The sequence below is a fragment of the Microtus oregoni genome, unplaced genomic scaffold (genome assembly GCF_018167655.1).
Source record: "Microtus oregoni isolate MIOR12 unplaced genomic scaffold, Mior012 000025F_ref0000491, whole genome shotgun sequence".
NCBI lineage: Eukaryota > Metazoa > Chordata > Mammalia > Rodentia > Cricetidae > Microtus > Microtus oregoni.
Genome location: NW_024543084.1, coordinates 24455280 through 24474522, shown reverse-complemented (window position 1 = coordinate 24474522; position 19243 = coordinate 24455280). Strand labels below are relative to the sequence as shown.

Sequence of the window (19243 nt, the reverse complement as noted above, 5' to 3'; positions counted from 1 at the left end):
CAGCACCAGAAGTTCCAGATCCATTTTATAGGGAAGAAAAAGCTGAGGAGCCCGATTCTAAATCACATCATTTATTATTATGATGTGCGTGTGCACACCCTAGCACACATCCGGAGGTCAGAGGACAACAGGGCAGCAATCCCTTCCCTCCCCCACCACTGGATCTTGGGGAACCAGCTTTGGTAGAAGCACCTCTCCCATGGAGCCTGCCCAAGGAGCAGGGTTATCAACAGCCTGGAGTGGTACCTGGACTGCAGCCCAGTCAGACACCAGCTTGTAGGGTCCCCAAACTCCAACAGAATGCTGCAATTCCATGTGCCCTTTGCTCCAGAATTGTTGAGCAAAACTGTGGGTGGGAAAGGGCACTGGAAGGGGTGGGCCCTTAGGTCATCAGTGCTGCCTGTGGGGACACAGGACTCAAAGGCTGCTTCTGCCCTTCCCTCACCACTGACCTGCTGAACACTTTTGCTCTGGGTGGCATGGGTGAGGAGCAGGGCACAGAGCTCACATGTTCTGGGGTTTGAACTCGGTGAGCTGGGGTCATGGTGCCAGGTCACCCCTCTTTCCTGTCCACAGTTCACGAAGCTCCACACGGCAGCCCAGGTCTCGTAATGCGGCCTTGGCTACATCCTCACAGTCTGGGTGGGCAGCCCGGGCTTGTGAAATGAGCTCCTCTGCCCCCAGTTCCAGGATGGGCTTGGAGAAGACCTGGCTGCGGGACACCAGGTTTCGGATCAGCATACAAGCCTGTTTCTGGAAGAGAGATGGGCTGTGAACAGGGGGAAGGGCCTTGGCTGGATTCTCCCTGACCTCAGTGGACTCCTCAGAACAGGAGACAGACGTTCAGCAGACAGCTAGACTAGGCCAGGCTAGCTCCACGTCCTCACAGGACTTTCTCAGCCCCATCTCCCACAGCTCCTAGGTGAGCACTTAGGATAGTATCTGGGGTAGAGACTATGATTTCGGGGCGGACAGTGATACACTGTCCCGAGGCAGGCCCTGGAGACCTACAGTGAGGCCACAGGTAATGGAGCGCCAAAGTACATTTCTCCATGAGTCACCCATTTGGGTCGGTTTCAGGAACCTTCATGGATCTTAAAGTCCCCGATGCACAGCTCGTCTGCCACAGCCAGGTCTGCAAAGAACTTTGTTTCCACTCTCCCACACTCTGTCCTGCATCTGGGCGGCTCCAAACACCCGACACAATGGGGATGCTGTGCATGATCCCAATGTTTAGGAGTGACAGCGGACATGATGGCACAGACTGATAATCTACAGCTCAGGGCCGAGGACACAGAACCCTGACCGCCAGGCCTGTGGCAGCTACAGAGCTACAGCCTGTTTCAGAGGAAAAGCAGGGCGGGGATCAGCCTGCCCAGCATGTAATAGGCCCTGGGGTTCTGTCCCTAGCATGAGTGTTGAAGCACAGGCCTGTCACTACAGTACTCAGCAGGGGATGGCAGGAAGATCAGGAATTGAAGGTTGCTCTTGTAGCCAAAAAAGTTGGAAGCCAGTCTAGGTTACATTTGACCCTGTCCAAACAAACAAACAAAAATGAGAGAAAGGAGATAAAAACAGAAACAGGACAGCCTCTGGTGTTGTGTGTATGTGTGTGTGCACACGTGCAGTCAAGTGCCCTAACTATCCTATCCTGGAACTCACTCTGCAAGGCAGGCAGGTTTTGAATTTGTGGTACTCCTCCGGTCTCCTGAGGACTGGGGTCACAGCTCCCACACCTGGCTTGACATGCTGACGCAGTGACAAGGAAGGAGCCTGTGTCTGGGCTGTGGCGAGCAAATTTACTCACTCACCTGGACGCCGGCCTCCTGCGGGTGTGCTTTCATGGCCTGCAGGGCTGCCAGCGCGCCACCACCCTCCACAATGACGCGGCTGTTCTCAGGCTTGCGCAGGGCCAGCATGCAGAGCGCTGCGCAGCTTTGCTCACACACCTAGGGGTGTAGGTGCATACCTGTGTCAGCACACCTGGCCACCCCACCCTGGGTATTCTGCAGCTCCCCTCAGTGGTCCTCTGCTAGCTGTGTGCCACCGCAGTGGTGGGCTGGGTGCCCGGGGGCGGGGGGGGGTGAGCCTACCAGGAACACGGTGGTCCTTCACCTAGTCTTGCTGACAGTGAGGTGGCAATCCCTGTAGATCCCGCCATTGTCCTGCCCATGTGGGGTACCTGAGGTGGGTACCTGAGGGCTGGCCAGGTGCCGAGTCATGGCAGCCACAATGGACTCTGTAGCGCCTGCCTGGACAATGGCGTCCTTCACATTATCGTTGCCCGCGATAGCTCTCAGGGCACTGAGCACTTGTTTCACGAGGTCCTGTGTGGATGACAAGGGGAAGTCACCCTGGCATGTGTGCCAGCTGCACACCTCCTGCTTGCTGGATGTGAGGGTGAGGAAACTCTTCTGTGTCTGTTTCTGTTTGGACACATGTGGTCATCCCAATTACAGGCCAGCCTGTGACAAAAGGATCATGAGACTAGAAGAAGACAGGCTGGCTCTTGAGGGTGACCTGCCTAATCCACCTCTCATGGGTAGGGCATAGATATTGCCCACTGAGCAGCCTGAACTAAGGACGATTTTCCATTTCCTTACTCCTGCTCACTATAGAGAATGTGCAAGGAGGATCTGGGCAGTAGCTCAGCTGGTAGTGTGTTTGCCCCCCAGGCACAAGGCCCTGAGTTCTAGCCCCCACACCAACCACACAGAGCTTGGGCAAGGTAGCACACTTGGATCAAATTCAAGGCCAGCTGGGACTACACGAGAACGTGTGACCCTGCCTCATTCTTTCTCTCTGTCTCTCTTTCTCATAAACACATACATACATGCATGTACACATACAGTCCTTCATCCCAGTACTTGGAAGGCTAAAGCAAGAGGAGTTATGACCAGACTGAACTTTGTAGAGAAAGACCAGTCTCAAACTATAGCACATAGGGCGCAGTGTGACTTGGTGGCAGAGGGCTAACATGTAGGAGGCTCTAAGTCTCACCAGTATGGAGGGGGGCAAATGGAACCAGAACCCTGAGAGCTGAGAGTATGGGCAGGCTTTCTACACCTGAACCTTCACCCTTGCCTCAGTGGGTCAGTCTGGTCAGCTGTGGCCTCAGAGGCAGGAGCCCTGGGGGAGGAAGAAGACTTGGGCTCCACCTGGTGGTCGCTGCAGTCAGTCAGCAGGGTCACAAGGATGCCAAGGCCTCCAAGGTCGATGACCTCCTGGCAGAACTCATTCCTCACAGCCAGGCGGGACAGGGTGCTGAAGAGCTCGCTCAGGACTCCTGGGTTGTCAGGGAACGCTGTGCACAGGCAGGAAGGGAAAAGTTAGAGTTGGGAGGGGTCAGAGACAAAGGAATGTGTAGAAAACAGCCTGTTAGTCTCCGGAGTACTTTCCACTTCCCAAGCTGGCTGGGGTTATCCAACAGGCTCAGGCGAGAAATGGCCCCTGGTAGATTTGCCACGCCCCCTGCTCCGCAACAGTGAGGCAAACAGCAGCCAGAGCTGCTCCTGACACCTGACATTCCCTAAACACACCCTAATCCCAGCTCTGGAGGCAGAGGCAGAGGATAGCCTGGTCTACAACACAGCAAGTACCAGGGCTTCGAAGTGAGAGAGTCTAAAAGGAAGGAAGAAAACCAAACCACCAAAATAAGTCTTCCAACGTGTCCTTGAGGTTCTAGGCTGGGAACGACTTTTCTCAAGACAGGGTTTCTCTGTGTACCCCAGGCTGTCCTGGAACTTGCTCTGTAGAGCAGACTGACCTCGAACTCAGAGATCCACCGGCCTCTTCGTTCTGAGTGCTGGGATTAAATGTGTGTACCACCACTGCCCTGCTGGGAATGACTTTTGTAAACAGAGCAGCAAATTGGAGAGGAACAGGTGCAGACAGACTAAAGATAACCCCCGATGGTGATGGTCAGCAGTTTTCATCTCTGTGGCATTTGCTGCCTATGACCACCTGGGACCCCTAGCGTCTCCACACAGGTTGATCTAAGTCAGCTATTGATGTGGTCACCAACCACACCATCTGCTTTAATAAAGGGAGGAGTGTGGTACAGTGGGTGGGGCCTATCCAATCAGGTAAGGGTTTTGGTTAAGTGAGGAACTGAGGCTTCTCAGTGGACAAAGACTCTCCCTGGGGTTGCTGGAAGTCTCTGGTCTGCCCTGGGGTCTTCAGACTAGAATGTGAGCCATTCTCTCTATACTTGGGGGTTGGGTGCAGTTTAGAGGTGGAGCCTGAATGTAGCACTGAGGAGGCTCCGATGTCTGTTCCTGCTCTGCCTCTAGCCAGTGGGACTCCAGCTGCTCCACACAAGCATGGGAGGAGCTGGCAGGCTTTGCAGATGGTCAGGCCTCAGCTGCTCTGAAGTGTGAGCAGGGACTGAGACAGCCTTCCTGTCCCTCAGAGTGGGAATACCACGCACAGGCTTAGCCATGGAGCCACAGCCAAGGGACAGCTGGGGAACTTGTCCTTTTTAGCACCTTCTGGGCTCAATTCTCAGGGTTTTGTATCTTTGTTGTTTTGAGACTATGTGGCTTTGGTTGGGCTAGAATTTGCTATGTAGGCCTGGAGGGACTCAGATTCAACCCTCTCTCTCTCTGGAACTACACGTATGCGTCATCACGGTGCCACTACAGCCAGCTCTTTCAGACATTTCATTTAAGGTATGAAGATCAACATCATGATTGTCCACAGCTGACTCATAGCAGCCACCTGGAGCTGAATACATGTATGTGCCAAAGTATTTATACATAAAAACAAAGTGTTGGGCTGCTTTATTGTTTTGTTTTTTTGTTTGTTTGTTTGTTTGTTTTTTTTTTTTTTTTGGTTTTTTGAGACAGGGTTTTTCTGTGGCTTTGGAGCCTGTCCTGGAACTAGCTCTGTAGACCAGGCTGGTCACAGAGATCCGCCTGCCTCTGCCTCCCGAGTGCTGGGATTAAAGGCGTGAGCCACCACCGCCCAGCTGCTTTATTGTTTTATAGTGCTGAGGATGAACCCAGGACATCCTATATCCAGACAGGTCTCTGAGCCACGCCCCCAACCCCTCACTGGGGGATTCTAGGCAGTGACTCCACCCCCAAGACACTCCCCCAACTCCTCACTGGGGAATTCTAGGCAGTGGCTCCACCCCAGACACGCCCCCAGCCCCTCATTGGGGGATTCTAGGCAGGATTCTATGGTTGGGCTACCCTCTCAGCACACCCACCCTACTCTTACCAAGGCTCCTCTTACCTCTGGCAGCCTCAATCAGCACTTTCAGGCCTCTGTTCTCTTGAACAATCATCTTTGCATGCTCATGGGCATGGCCAAAGGGCACTCGGATGTCATCATCGAAAGTCATGACCCGCAAGGCCCAGCAGGCCTCCCTGACCACATCGGCGTGCTGGCCATGCTGTGTGATAGCAGCGGTTAGCAGGGGCAACACTCCGGCTTTCACCAGACTCTGTCGATTCTGTTCATGTTTCAGGCAGGCATGGCGCACACAGCGGATCCCACAAGAGGTGAGTTCAGTGTTGGAGACATTCTGTGCCAGCGTGGCCACGAGCAGCTGCTGGCCCTGGGCGTCCAGAAGGTCAGGCTGGCCATCAGTCAGTACCGCCAGGGCACTGAGAGCCTGGAGCAGAAGGCCCTGGTCACTTGTGGCAGCAAGTTGCCAGGCAGCCAGGAGGATTGGGTAGGCCCCCTTCTGGGCTGCCAGGTAGCGGCTGGCCTTCTGCTGCCTGCACTGGTCGCAGAAGCGGACAAGGTGGGCTGACACCTCCTGGGGCCGAGACCCATTCAGGGACTCCTGCAGATCGTTGAGGACCTGCAGAGAATGTCAGTGTTAGTTGCTGCTGCTAGGCTCTGAACCTCTGGGAACCTTGCCCCAGAATCTGGAAATTTCTAAACCTACACTGATAATTTATGACAGAATCTTAGCCAAGCAACGATGACCCATGCTTTTAATCCCAGCACTCGGGAGGCAGAGACAGGCAGATCTCTGTGGGTTTGAGACCAGCCTGGTCTACAGAGTGAGTTCCAGGACAGTTTCTTTTCTTTTTCTTTTTTTTTATTTATTTATCACGTATACAGTATTCTGTCTGCTTGTATGCCTACAGTCAAGGAGAGGGCACCAGATCTCATTACAGATGGTTGTAGCCACCATGTGGTTGCTGGGAATTGAACTCAGGACCTCTGAAAGAGCAGCCAGTGCTCTTAACCTCTGAGCTGTCTCTCCAGCCCCCTCCAGGGCAGTTTCTAAAGCTACAGAGACACCATGACTTGAAAAATAAAAAAAAAAAGGAGACAGAATCTTTGTGTGTGTGTGTGTGTGTGCGTGTGCATGCACGTGTACACACATGCATATGATACTCTTGGAGTCCAGAAGAGGAAGAAGGGTCCCTCAGAGCTGGAATTACAGGCTGCCGTGAGCCACACCATGTAAGCGCTGGGAACTGAACCTGGGTCCTTTCTAAGAGAAGCAAGCACACTTAACTGCTGAACCATCTTTACAGTGCCAAAACAGGGTCTTAATATATAGCCCAGGCCTTAAAATTATGTTGTACAAGTTGGCCTTGAACTCACAGGAAACCTCCTGCAACAGCTTCCTGACTGTTGGGATCCTGTATATGAGCCACCATATAATAATCGTATTAAAAAGAAAAACAAATCTTTGATGGTGTCTTGTGTATTATGGGTGTTTTGCTTGCACATCTGTCTATGCATCACTGATATACATCGCCATGCCTGACGATGGCAGAAGAGAATGTCATAGCCCGTAGAACTGGAGTTATGATGGGTGTGAGCTGTCATGTGGATGCTGGGAACTGAACCTGTGACCTTTGAAAGAACAGCCAGTTTTTTTTGTTGTTGTTGTTTTGTTTTTTGAGACAGGGTTTCTCTGTAGCTTTGGAGCCTGTCCTGGAACTAGCTCTTGTAGACCAGGCTAGCCTAGAACTCACAGAGATCTGCCTGCCTCTGCCTCTGAGTGCTGGGATTAAAGGCGTGTGCCACCACCGCCTGGCTGAGCAGCCAGTTTCTTAGACGCAGAACCAGTTCTCCAGCCCTTCTCTGGCCCCGCTGTTTTAAGAACTGTGGATTGAACCTAGGGTTTCATGCAGCAGAAGTGCTCTACCACTGAGTTATAGACATCTTCAGGACTCAACTTTTTTTTTTTCCATTAAAAAATTTTACTTTTATGTCATGCATACCCACGTACCCCACAACGTGAATGCAGAGAGCAGAGGACGTTCCGTGGGAACCAGGGCTCTCCTCTACCACATATGTCCTGGGGACCAAACTTGATGTGTAAGCACAAGGACCTGAGTCCAGACCCCCTAGAACCCAAGTGAAGCTGGCCAGAGACCCTAGCTATATTGTGTGCCCTTGACCCCAGAACGTGGGAAGTGAGATCACACATGCGCTGTGTCTCCCAAACATGTCCTCCCTAGAGTAGCTCAGCTCTCCCTAGATGCTGGGTAACCCTCACATGGACTTGGGACACTTGACTGTAGACCTCTACTGGTCACAGGATGGACAGACCACTGACATTCAGATCCTGATTTCTGCCATATGGGACGCGGGGAAGAGACCCTCCAGAGCATCGCAGTGCTGAGGGAGCCAGCCGCTCCTACCTGCAGGACATCATGTGTGGACTCCTGGAGACTGTCCACAGATGCTTTCGGTGCTGCCTTCACAATGCTGCTCAGATCAACCCCTGCAGAGGGAAGAGGGGCTGCTGAAGACAAGTCCCTCAGGTAGGAGGTCCCTGCTGACGACTTGGCTTCCAGGGTTCTCCCCAATGGTTCCTCCGGTTGCACAGGCCAGCCACAGGCTACAAGGGGTAAGTGTGCCACTGCTAAGGCCGTGCCACACATGCTGTCTCTGGGGTGACAGATTGTGCCTGGCAGACAGTTGTAGAGGGAACCCCACAGAGCCTCTCCCTTTAAACTCAATCCACTGTTACCAGGGAGGGCCAGATAGAGAGTGGAGAAAAGAGGGAATGGGGTGTGCTCATGCCTAGAACCCAGCCTCTACCAATCCACATGTGGTAAACTCATCTTGAGCCTCTGCTCTTTGTCACGTAGCTCAAGAGCTCCAAACCCTACCGGCACCACCACCATCGCCATCACAAGTAGCCCTAGCATCCACTCTCCTCCATGACTTGTGACTGACTCCAGGATTGGCAATATTCCATGTGGTTCTAAGGTGAAGTGGGGTGCTGTTGATGCATGGAGACAAGCAAGGATGGGGTCAGCAGCACCCTGTTATGTCAGGCTGAGGGCTGTGGCCTCTAAGAGCCAGTACCGAGCCCACCACCCTACCTTGTGATTCAAACTGCTCCACCGCCTCTCCAACAGCCTCCTCAGCGCCCATCTCAAACTCCTCAATGTTCTCCCACACAGCAGCATCGAAGGTTTCCTGTGTGATGCGCTTGGAAGCCATCTCTGCATACTGAGTGGAAAGGAACATTTGGTCAGGGAACACCCTTGTGGTGAAAATGCCACTTGGGCACACCTGTGAAGGCAGCTCTAGGGAGCAGACAGAAGGGTCCTGGCCAGTGGGAAGCCAGCCTCAGCTACACAGTGAGGCATTATCTCAAAAAGGCAAAAAGAAAAGGTCTGCTGGTGAGATGCGTCATAAAAGAAAAAAAAAAAAACCAAACAGAAGGCCAATTAGGTCTGCCAGAACACAATGAGAGATCCGCCTGCCTCTGCCTCCTTCCCGAGTGCTAGAATTAAAGGCGTGCACCACCACCGCCAAGTTTCTCAAAAGTGCAGAAGAACTCAGGCTGTCGCCCAAACATTTGAGATGCTGTCTAGATGCTGAGATGCTGGCGAGAAGGCTCAGGGTTAAGAGGGCATGCTGCTCTGTGAGTGCTGGGGTACAGTCTCCGCAGACACCCAAGAAGACTCAGGGTTAAGGGGGCATGCTGCTCTGTGAGTGGTGGGGTACAATCTAAAGAGACACCCGCACTTGCCACTCCAGCACAGGACACCCAAAACCCGCGCGCATGCGCACATACACACTAATAATACAAACACAAATGATATTAGTATTAAAACAAATTTTAAATTGTTATTATTATTATTATTACTAAAGCACGAGTAAACCAGAGGCAGGCTAATCTCTGAGTTCAAGGCCAGCCTGGTCTACAGAGGAGTTCAGGACAGCTAGGGCTACCGAGAAATCTTGTTTTGAAAAACAAAAAACAAAAGAACAAACCTAATCTCAGCACACCGGAGGCAGAAGTGATGAACCACTGTGAATTCCAGTGAGACTCAGTCTCAAATAAATAATAAAATAATTTTTAAAAAGTAAATAAAAACTGCCTGGTTCAAGCATCTCCTCTCTCCCATTCAATTACTTTCTCCATTGTTATTATAAAATAACAATGTAGACCTGACTGTTTTCTAACTTGCTTTGTAGCTAAAGCTGTACTTGAATTCCTGATCCTCCAGACGCTTCCAACAAACAAGCCACTGGTTTATCTGTGGTTTTTGAGGCTGGGTCTGGTAACGCAGCCCAAACTGGTATGGAATCGTCCTGCCTCCCGATTCTCGAGCTCACCACAACGCCTGTTCTTGCTGTTTTGTTTGGTCGTTTTTATTGTGAAAGACAGTGTGTCTACGTAGCCGAGGCAGGTCTCGAACTCACAGCAGTCCTTCTGCCTCTGTCTCCCTCAGAGCAGCATGACAGATGCAGCAAGCACGCTTGCTCCATCACCATTATATCCACGTCAGGACCTGCGTCCCCCGAACCCAGAGCCACACTGACTTCACCTCCTGTCCTCCTTGCTTCACTGCCTAGAATGCAGCTGGACACGCAGCAGGTGCCCAGCACACAGCAGTAGCACGAGAATAAAATGAATGAAAAGAACGTGAACCCGAGAAGCGAAACATTTCGTTCCCAAGAATCTTTAGTACAATCCTCTCCTTCCACCAATCCAAGTCCCCGAGGGTCGCGCAGACACCACCGGCCCGACCCCAGGACGCTCACTCCCCTCTGCGCCCACCGCAGGACTAGCCGGCCGCCGTTTCTCACCGGGTCTACGCAGCCACGTGGGGGTGAAAGGGTGGGGCTCGCGGGTGTCGCCCGAGGCTCCGCCTTTGGCTCCTTCCGGCCACCGTATGCGCGCAAGCGCAGAGGCGCTGCCACGCCTCGCGTCCTCCCTCAGCCGAGGAGCTCCCTTCGGGGCAACAAGGGCGACCGCGAGCACAGGTAAAGGGAAGGGAGCCACAGAGTACGTGTGGATCTGGAGCCCTCGCTGCCTTTTCCGCGCTGCTTCTAGTTATCGTATCCCCTCAACAGAGATAGTTTTCACCTCGGTAGAATCCGCCCTGAGAAGCGAGCAGCGCGCGTGCGCGAGAGAGCCAAGATGGCTGCTGTCAACGCTTGCGCATAAGGGCCTAGGCGGTGGCGGCCAGCGCTTGCGCACCGAGGCGAGGAGGCTGTTGCGCAGGCGCAACTCGGCGCTGCGGAATCCGTTGGCTCATTTGCATCTCCCCGCCTCGCGAGGCGGCGGGTACGGAGCCTGAGGCGGCGGCGGGGGCGGCACCGCTCGGGTGAGGCCCGGGCCCCGGCCACCAGGGAGGGCGGGCCCCTGGGTGGGGAGGACTCCGGTCGCCCCGGGGCCGGCGCGTTTCTTCGTCCCTGCTCGCGTTCATTCATTCCGCTGGAGCTCGCAGCCGGCCGGGGAGCTGGGCGTCGCTGCGAATGGGCTTCGCGCCGGGCCTCCAGCTGCCCGTCCCGTAGGTGGGAAACGGAGATGCAGATGTCAGGACCACCTGACCCGGAGACCCTGCCCTTAACTGACCGAGAACAAGGGCCGCCCCGTCGTTTTCATGGGGCGTGGGGAATCTGGGTGATAGCTGTAGAAATGACCAGAAGGCCGATTTGCCTCTTGAATTTGGAAGTGTCATGATGCAGGCTGTTACTGATACAAGTGCTTCCTAGTTTTTTCCTACTTATAGAATGTGTCCTCGTTCCCAGTGTTGGTCAGATTCAAGACCAAGGTGCCTGACTTGAGTTGGCTCACTTTTTTTCCCCTCCCAGCGCCCCCCCCCCTTTTTTAAAGGCAGAGTCTCAAATTGAGTGTGCTAGCTCACACCTGGAATTCCAGCGCTCAGAAAGCAGAGACAAGGAGGAGCAGTGTACTTTCGATGCCAGCCTAATCTGCATGTTAAGTCTGAAGCAATTGGAATATGTGGGTAGATCATATCTGGATCCCTTGTACCCTGCTACCAAAAAAAAAAGTAAAAAAATAAATAAAAATAAGAAGACAGGGTCTCCACAGCAGTGCACACCAGTAATCCTAGCACTTGGAAGGCAGAGATGGGAGGGACAGAGTTCATTGCTAGTGCCAGGATAGACTACTCCCAAGTAGTAGCAAAACAACAAAAACACATGCACACACAAAACTGGGTTTTGCTGTATAGTGCATGCTTTAAAATTGAAATCCTGTTGCTTAGTCCCCTAAATATCATTAGGTCCTATCATGGGGCAGGGGCAAAAATTGATACCTGGTTGTGAATTGGTTAGTTTGACTGACCACCAAACTCCAAGGGTCCTCCTTGCTCCTCTTCCGCAGCACTGGGAGTGCAGGCACATTTGTGTCCCACTTTTATTCTTTTTTTTTTTTTTTTTTAAATATTTATTTATTTATTATGTGTACAGCATTCCTTCCATGTGTGCCCGCAAGCCAGAAGGGGACGCCAGGTCTCATTACAGATGGCTGTGAGCCACCATGTGGTTGCTGGGAATTGAACTCAGGACCTCTGGAAGAGCAGTCAGTGCTCTTAACCACTGAGCCATCTCTCCAGCCCCCCACTTTTATTCTTAATTCTTTGTATTTCTGGGTACATGGGTGGGAAGAAAGACAACAACAGATGCCAGACTGCACTCAAGTTCATCAGGCTTGGCCCTCACTAAGCCATCTCAGCCCCTCACACCCTTTTTTTTTTTTTTAAGATTTTATTTTTGGGGCTGGGTAGTAGTACCACTAGATGCCAAAAGAGGTTGTCAGATCCCCTGGAACTGGAGTTGTATGTAGTTGTTTGCTGCCCAATGTGGGCACGCTCTCTTAACTACTGAGCCATAATTCCAGTCCCTTAGTCCTCATTGTCTCTGCCTCACCGGCCTGCGCACCATCATCCAATTCCTGTGCTGGAATGTATTGGGTCTGCTGTAAAGAACTCAGTTCTTGGGGTGTTGTTGAAAAAACCAAAAGAGTGTGTCCACTGAGACTAGCTCAGAGTGGACAGTTGCTAGCATATTGTCTCCTTGTGAGAATATCATTTACTCATCCAGCGAGCTCTCAGGGTGAAGTGAGCTCCAGAAAGTTCCTCCAAACTGAAGTCAGGGGGTTCATACTTTTCCCAAATACTTTTTTCTAGGTCGTTCTTCCAGTTCTGTTACTCTTTTCTTTCTTTTAGTTTTTCGAGACAGGGTTTCTCTGTAGCTTTGGAGCCTGTCCTGGAACTAGCTCTTGTAGCCAAGCTGGCCTCAAACTCACAGAAATCCACCTGCCTCTGCCTCCCGAATGCTGGGATTAAAGGCGTGTGCCACCACTGCCTGGCTTCTTTCTTTCTTTCTCTATCTCTCTCTCTCTTTTTTTTTTTTTTTTTTTTTTTTTTTTTGGTAGTGGTTTTGTCCTGGGGTAAACTGTCTTGATTTGTGTGACTTCTCTTGCTGTAGGAGAGAGAAACATGGCAGCAAGGCGGATGGCACAGGAATCACTGGACACAGTGTTACAGGAGAAATCTAAACGGTTTGGGGATTCTGAGGCTGTCGGTGAAGCTCTCCAACTTAAAGCTCAAGGTGAGTTAAGGTGCGCAGGTGGGCCACGTTGAATTATAATGCTCTGGGTGCTAGCCGAGCTCCTCTAATCCTTGCTGAATTATAATGCTCTGGGTGCTAGCCGAGCTCCTCTAATCCTTGCTGAATTATAATGCTCTGGGTGCTAGCCGAGCTCCTCTAATCCTTGCTGAATTATAATACTCTGGGTGCTAGCCGAGCTCCTCTAATCCTTGCTGAGTTTGACAGGTCACCTGCTGGCTAATTCAGTGTGCAGACACCCATCCATGAAAGAAGAATTTGACCCAGGCCTTACACATGCTAAAGCACATAGTCTGCCACTGACTGCACCCTATCTCTACAGAAGGGTCCCTGTGAGTGTGTGTACACATGCAGTCACATGCAGCGCTCAGAGGACAGCTCGGAGAGGGGATTCTCTCCTTCCAGGGATGGAACTCAGTTGTCAGTCAAGTTTGTGGTGAGTGCCTTTACTCACTGAGCCTTCTCAACAGCTGTCAGCCTCCAGCAAACTGGTTGGGATTGAAAGTTTAGTTCTTTTTTTTTTTTAATATTTATTTATTTATTATGTATACAATATTCTGTCTGTAAGCCTGCAGGCCAGAAGAGGGCACCAGACCCCATTACAGATGGTTGTGAGCCACCATGTGGTTGCTGGGAATTGAACTCAGGTCCTTTGGAAGAGCAGGCAATGCTCTTAACCTCTGAGCCATCTCTCCAGCCAGAAAGTTTAGTTCTTGCAGGCATGTCTAAACGGCATCTCATGGATTGTTACAGATGTAGTCTAGCATAAATCATAAACCGACAACATTAAGATCTGTTGTTTTTTCAAAAAAATATTTTTTTAGCTTGATTAGTTCTAGCGTAAAACCAGGGCGTGGGAAATGTAGGATGCAACTACCATTCCTGCCCAAAGAGTTTCAGTTTGTTTCTTGCTGATGGAACCATGTCTACCCCCCAACACACACACACACACACACACTTCCCTTAGCAGCAGCCCTTTAACACCAGGTGCTGCCAATCTCACAGGGTGAGAGTCTGAGGGTGGCATTTCCCACTATGTTCCTACCCACTAGGCTGCCTTGGCACCCACCTTCCTCCAGCCTGTGTGTATATGCATGGGGGTGGTGTGGTGGGTATGTGTGTGTTGTTTTCCAACACTTAGGGAAACCCAGGGCCAGAAACATGCTAAAGAAGAGCTCTGCCACTGACCGTCTCCTTCCTTCAGTAATGGCAGTGCCGCGTGTACATAGTAGGTACTTGGTTCTTGTATTTGCCCAGGAGTGGGAATATTTGTGTTTTCTTCATTATTCTGCTTCTTAGTACCTGTCTCTTTTCTTGCCCTTTTTGGCGGGGGGGGGGGGTATTGTGTGCATGTGTTTGCATTTTTATGTGTTCATGTGGGGGTACACAGGCATGTGTATGGTGACCAAAGGTTGACACCAGGTTAAGACATCTGGTATCTTAATCACTTTCCACATTGTTTTGCTTTCTAAATATCTTGTTTTTAATCACATGTTTGTGGGTCCGTGAGGGTATGTACACCTAAAGGACACGTGAGTCACTCTGAGTGTCAGAGAGAGCATCAGCTTTCCTGAGCTGGAGTTGCAGGCAGTTGTCAGCTGTATAATATGGGTTCTGGGAACTGAACTCAGGTCCTCTACAAAAGCAGCCACTGAGCCATCTCTCCAGCCTTGCCTTGCTTTTTGAGACACTTGGAGCTTACTGATATGGCTAGATTAGCTAGCCAGTGGGCCCCAGATCCAGCCTCCCCAGCCCAGCCTCAGTCTTTATAGATTAGTACTGCCGTGTTAATGTGGGTCCTGGGGCATGAACTTGTACTGATATGTTAATATGGGTCCCGGAACACAACTCGGTGTTTGCTTGTGCAACAAGTGCTTTGCTCCCATCTCCCCAGCTACTCCCCGCCACAGCCTCATTCTGTAATCCAGACTGGCATCAAACTCACTGTGTGGCCCAGGCTAACCTTGAGCTCTGAGTTCTCCCTCATCTCCTGAATGCTGGCCTTCTGGGTGTTTGTTACCAGACCTGGATCCCTTTTTGTCAGATTTTTTTTTCTTTGTTATAGATTTTGTTTGAAAATCCAGCTGTGAGAAAGCTGCCAAGGCCTGCTACTGCTAAAGATGGCTTCTGTAGGCAGCTTCTTGCAGTATTTCTGTGTGCAAGAGGAACTACAACAATGTCTATGCAACCCTCCCATTCTGGATAACACTCCACTCTCTACCGTAGCCCCACTTAGTGTGGCTTCTTCTACTCCTACCTGCTCTGTCTCTGGCTCAGCCCCAGAGACAGAGTTAATGGCCCCTCAGACCTTTCTGCCACATTGGGGTCAGGGACTATATTGTCTCTTGCTCAACTGTGGTGGGTATGGCACAGGCTGCTGCCCCCCAGTGGTAGTGTGAGATGTGAAGTCCTCCAGAAGGCAGTGAAAGTGGCAGCCTCTGTTGGTGGAGACTGCTTGTTTGTTCGTGCCACTCAGACTTGAAATAACCACACAGAAAGTATATTAATTGCAATACTGCCTAGCTGATAGCTTAAGCGTATTTCTATCTAGCTCTTTTTTTTTTAATAGGTCATCCTTTTATTAGACATGTTATCAAAATGCTTAGTCAAAAAGACCAAAGCCCATGTTGTCATCAGACTCCTTGGATTCGTCTTTGCTTTCACTTTCTTCTGCTCAGCTGGGACAGCAGCAGTGGAAAGGGCAGGACCACCTGCTGGTGCCACTCCAGCTGCTGGAGCAGGCCCACCAGCCTCTAGTAACAGATAAGTCTCCCAATGTTGACACTGTCCGGGGCCTTTGCAAACAAGCCAGGCCAGAAAGGTTCAACATTGACACCAGCTGCTTTAATGCGGGCATTGATCTTATTCTCCTTGACCGTCACCTCGTCATCGTGGAGGATGAGGGCGGAGTAGATGCAGGCGAGCTCAGAGATGAAGGCCATGTTACAGACTGGTGGCACGGTGCTAGTCACTGGATGAAGTAAGGGCCTCACCCCAACACAGCCTTAGCTTCTTCAGAAGGACCGAGCACCTTGGCGGCAGCAGAGGAAAAGCCTATCTAGCTCTTATATCCTAAATTAACCCATCCTCATTAATCTGCATTACCATGAGGTCGTAGCCTACTGGCAAAATTTTGGTGGGCTCCAGTGGAGGCGTCTGTCTCCTATAGCGGCTACATGCTTCTCCCTGACTTCCACCTACTTTCTCTATATATATCTCTTCCAGTCTGGCTATGTTCTGTTAAGCCATTGGCCGAAAGCAGCTTCTTTATTAACCAATAAAAGCAACACATATACAAAAGGACTTCCCACACCAAGCCTCTATAAAACTTCTGGGACAGAAGTGGAGACCCTGAAGTGGGCTGGGCGTGGCAAAATATCCAGGCTGCATAGAAACCAAGCCCCTTCTCTAAGGGTAGGTGGTGTGATGGTGGAGGTGGTGGCTGATAATGAGTTTGGGAGTCTGTGTCTAATGATAATGTGGGCCTGTGGGGTCACCCACTGTTCTGCCTTGGCTGATGACCACAAGGGCAAGCACAAACCTGGTGCTTACAGAACTGTCTTGTTAAGTGTGATCACCCCTCAGTGCCCATAGGACGTGGGCACTATATAGTGCAACCTTGGAAGATGCTTTCCCTTTGTATGTAATGGCATGGTGGTATCTGCATTTTGTGCCCCCCCCCCCCCATGCAGCTAAGCTCTGTGAGCATTGTGGCTGCAGTGCTCCATGCTGTTGTATAAGGGAGAATGCTGGAAAGGCACATAGGGAGTTCAGGTGCAAGTTTTCCAGGTACTTTTACTCTTACTTGGTTGAATGCCTGGCTGCAGTTCTCAGTGGGTCAGTGTAGAGTGGCCAGTAGAGAGCTAGAGGTGGCACCACACATACTTTCTTTATTGTTCTTTGTGTGTGTGTGGTGGTGCCTGTGTGCATAGTGTGTACAGGTGTCTTCCCCAGGTACTCACTCTTCACTTTACTGAAGCTAGGTCTCCTGCTGAACTTGGAGTCACCAATTTCAGCCTCTGTAGCTGGTCAGCTTGCCTTTGGGATCCCGTGTCTCCACCTCCTAAGCATGGATGGGGGTTATAGGCAAGCATGCCTGCTTGCTTTTCCTATGGGTTCTGGGGCTCTGGTCTCATGTCCTCATACTTGCATGTCAAGCACTTTATTCTCTGAGCCATCCTGATGCCTCTTTACCTATTTTAAACAGTGTTGCCAGCAGACTGAGTTTGCGCCTCACACTTGGGAGTATAAAGTACTTGTGTTGACTGGTGTATGGGCTATTCCCGTGCAGCCCATGCTCTAAAGTGCCTTCTGTTTGTGACCATCTATTTCAGATCTCATAAGGACAGGCTCAAGAGCCAGAGCAGATGTGTATGAGGACGTTCACAGTGACAGTAGGTTCTCTGCCAGTGGATCTGGAGTGTATTCATTAGACTTGGGAAGAGAGGGCATGAGAGGTGACATGTTTGCAGGACCCTCCTTCAGATCCGGCAACCAGTCCGTCGGTGAGGACAGCTATCTTCGCAAAGAATGTGGTCGGGATCTGGAAGTGGCCCACACTGACTCCCGAGACCAGAGTTTTAGCCACCGGAAACTGGGACGTTTTTCTTCTCAGGACTGGAAGCTTGCACTCCGTGGCTCTTGGGAGCAAGACTTGGGCCACCCAGTTTCCCAAGAATCCTCCTGGTCACAGGAGTATGGTTTTGGGTCTTCAGTGTTGGGGGACTTGGCCTCCTCCAGGCAGTTGGAGGAGAGTCGGGATTATGACCTGGACCATCGTGGGGAGGTAAACTCTGTGTCTAGAGGCAGTGGGCAAGTCCTGGCTAGAGGCCGGTCTCTAAACATGGCTGACCAGGAAGTCACTTTCCTAGGAAAGGGGGACACTCAAGGTCTGCTTGCAACAAAGGGTGTCGGGAAGCTTATCACGCTGAAAAGCATGACCACGAAGAAAATGCCTGTTGTCAGTCGTCTTACTTCCAAACCTCAGGGCACTAACCAAATCCAGAAAGCCACCTCAAGTCCTGATGTGACCCTTGGAACAAATCCAGGGCTGGATGAAATCCAGTTCGCTGCTCTGAAGATCCCTTTGGGCCTGGACCTGAGGACCCTCAGCTTTCCCAGAAGGAAGCTAGGCTTTGATGCCATGGATAAGGCAGATGTGTTCTCAAGGTTTGGCATAGAGATCATCAAGTGGGCAGGGTTCCACACCATCAAGGATGACCTCAAGTTCTCCCAGCTCTTCCAGACTCTCTTTGAATTGGAAACCGAGACCTGCGCCAAGATGCTGGCCTCCTTCAAATGCTCCTTGAAACCAGAGCACAGAGATTTCTGCTTTTTTACTATCAAGTTTTTAAAGCACTCTGCTCTGAAGACACCCCGAGTCGATAATGAGTTTTTAAACATGCTTTTAGACAAAGGTGCTGTGAAGACCAAAAACTGCTTCTTCGAGATCATCAAGCCCTTCGACAAGTACATCATGCGGCTCCAGGACAGGCTGCTGAAGGGCGTCACACCCTTGCTCATGGCCTGTAATGCCTATGAGCTGAGCATCAAGATGAAGACCCTCACTAGCCCACTGGACCTGGCTGTGGCCCTGGAGACCACCAACTCTCTGTGTAGGAAGTCCTTGGCACTCTTAGGCCAGACCTTCTCCTTAGCCTCCTCCTTCAGGCAGGAGAAGATCTTAGAAGCTGTGGGCCTCCAGGACATTGCTCCATCTCCTGCTTCCTTCCCAAACTTTGAGGACTCCACTTTGTTTGGAAGGGAGTACATAGACCACCTGAAGGCCTGGCTCATCGCCAGCGGCTATCCTCTCCAGGTCAAGAAGGCTGTGCCCGCAGAGCCCCGAGAACAGAAAACCACATCTCAGCCCTGGGCTGCAAGTACTCTGAGCCAAGGTAAAGATTTCTTTCTTTCTTTCTTTTTTTAACATCATCATCACTGCCAAATTACAGTATTTATATTCATTGTGTGTGTATGTATGTGGGTGGGTGTATACGTGAGTACCAGGGCATGTGTGTATGAAGGCTAGAAGACAGCCTCAGATGTTTCTCAGGAAGACTGTCCACCACCTTTGAGACAGGGTCTCACTGAACCTGAAGTTCACTAGTTAGGCTAGACAGGATGACCATCAAGACCCGGGGCCCCCTCACTCCACCTTCCTGGTTGTTGTGTGTGCATGCATCATCCATCATAGGTGGCATTTTATATCAGACCTGAGATTAAACACAGGTCCTCGTTGTTGCAAGGTAACATGTTGTCCATCTAGACCATCTCTTTGATATTTAAAAATATAATTATATATATATGTATTTTAACATTTGTATGTATACATAGTTACACACATACATACGTACATATTTTGCCTGAGTATGTACACTATATACGTACAGGAACTGGTAGAGGTCAGATGAAGGTGCCC

General features: G+C 50.9%; 2 protein-coding genes and 1 pseudogene across 12 annotated transcripts in view; 1 reads left to right on the top strand and 2 right to left on the bottom strand.

Moving 5' to 3' along the window:
* Positions 1-55: 55 nt before the first annotated feature.
* Positions 56-10300, bottom strand: Armc6 (armadillo repeat containing 6). Of its 4 annotated transcripts, none has more exons than XM_041674341.1 (8): positions 10030-10300; positions 8310-8439; positions 7620-7702; positions 5239-5812; positions 3159-3304; positions 2196-2327; positions 1812-1949; positions 56-753 (listed from the first exon to the last, which is right to left on the bottom strand). In XM_041674341.1, exons 2-8 carry the CDS (start codon positions 8428-8430, stop codon positions 541-543), a joined length of 1407 nt encoding a protein of 468 aa, XP_041530275.1. In that variant the 5' UTR covers positions 8431-8439; positions 10030-10300; the 3' UTR covers positions 56-540. The 4 variants fall into 4 exon arrangements, with proteins under 4 accessions (XP_041530275.1, XP_041530276.1, XP_041530277.1 ...); XM_041674342.1 differs by lacking the exon at positions 10030-10300 and adding an exon at positions 9211-10013; XM_041674343.1 differs by lacking the exon at positions 10030-10300 and adding an exon at positions 9768-10013.
* The window catches only part of Sugp2 (SURP and G-patch domain containing 2), a 31524-nt gene continuing 22448 nt past the window's right edge, over positions 10168-19243 (top strand). For 5 of the 8 annotated variants that reach the window (XM_041674337.1, XM_041674334.1, XM_041674336.1 and 2 more), the window contains exons 1-3: positions 10323-10550; positions 12682-12804; positions 17157-18719. In XM_041674337.1, the coding sequence (XP_041530271.1) occupies positions 12693-12804; positions 17157-18719 (1675 nt within the window). In that variant the 5' untranslated portion in view covers positions 10323-10550; positions 12682-12692. Of the gene's footprint in view, positions 10207-10322; positions 10551-12681; positions 12815-16087; positions 16237-17156; positions 18720-19243 lie in introns of those variants that run through there. The other 3 variants (XM_041674335.1, XM_041674340.1, XM_041674339.1) reach the window with 3 other exon arrangements.
* On the bottom strand, positions 15425-15764 carry LOC121462629 (annotated as a pseudogene).

Excerpts from the sequence above, each read along its gene's own strand:
- Armc6 (XM_041674341.1), bottom strand. The coding sequence starts at position 8,430 with ATGGCTTCCAAGCGCATCACACAGGAAACCTTCGATGCTGCTGTGTGG. Across the intron at positions 3,305-5,238 it reads GCTGATTGAGGCTGCCAGAG|CGTTCCCTGACAACCCAGGA; the intron begins GTAAGAGGAGCC and ends GCCTGTGCACAG. Across the intron at positions 754-1,811 it reads CGCAGGAGGCCGGCGTCCAG|AAACAGGCTTGTATGCTGAT; the intron begins GTGAGTGAGTAA and ends TCTCTCTTCCAG.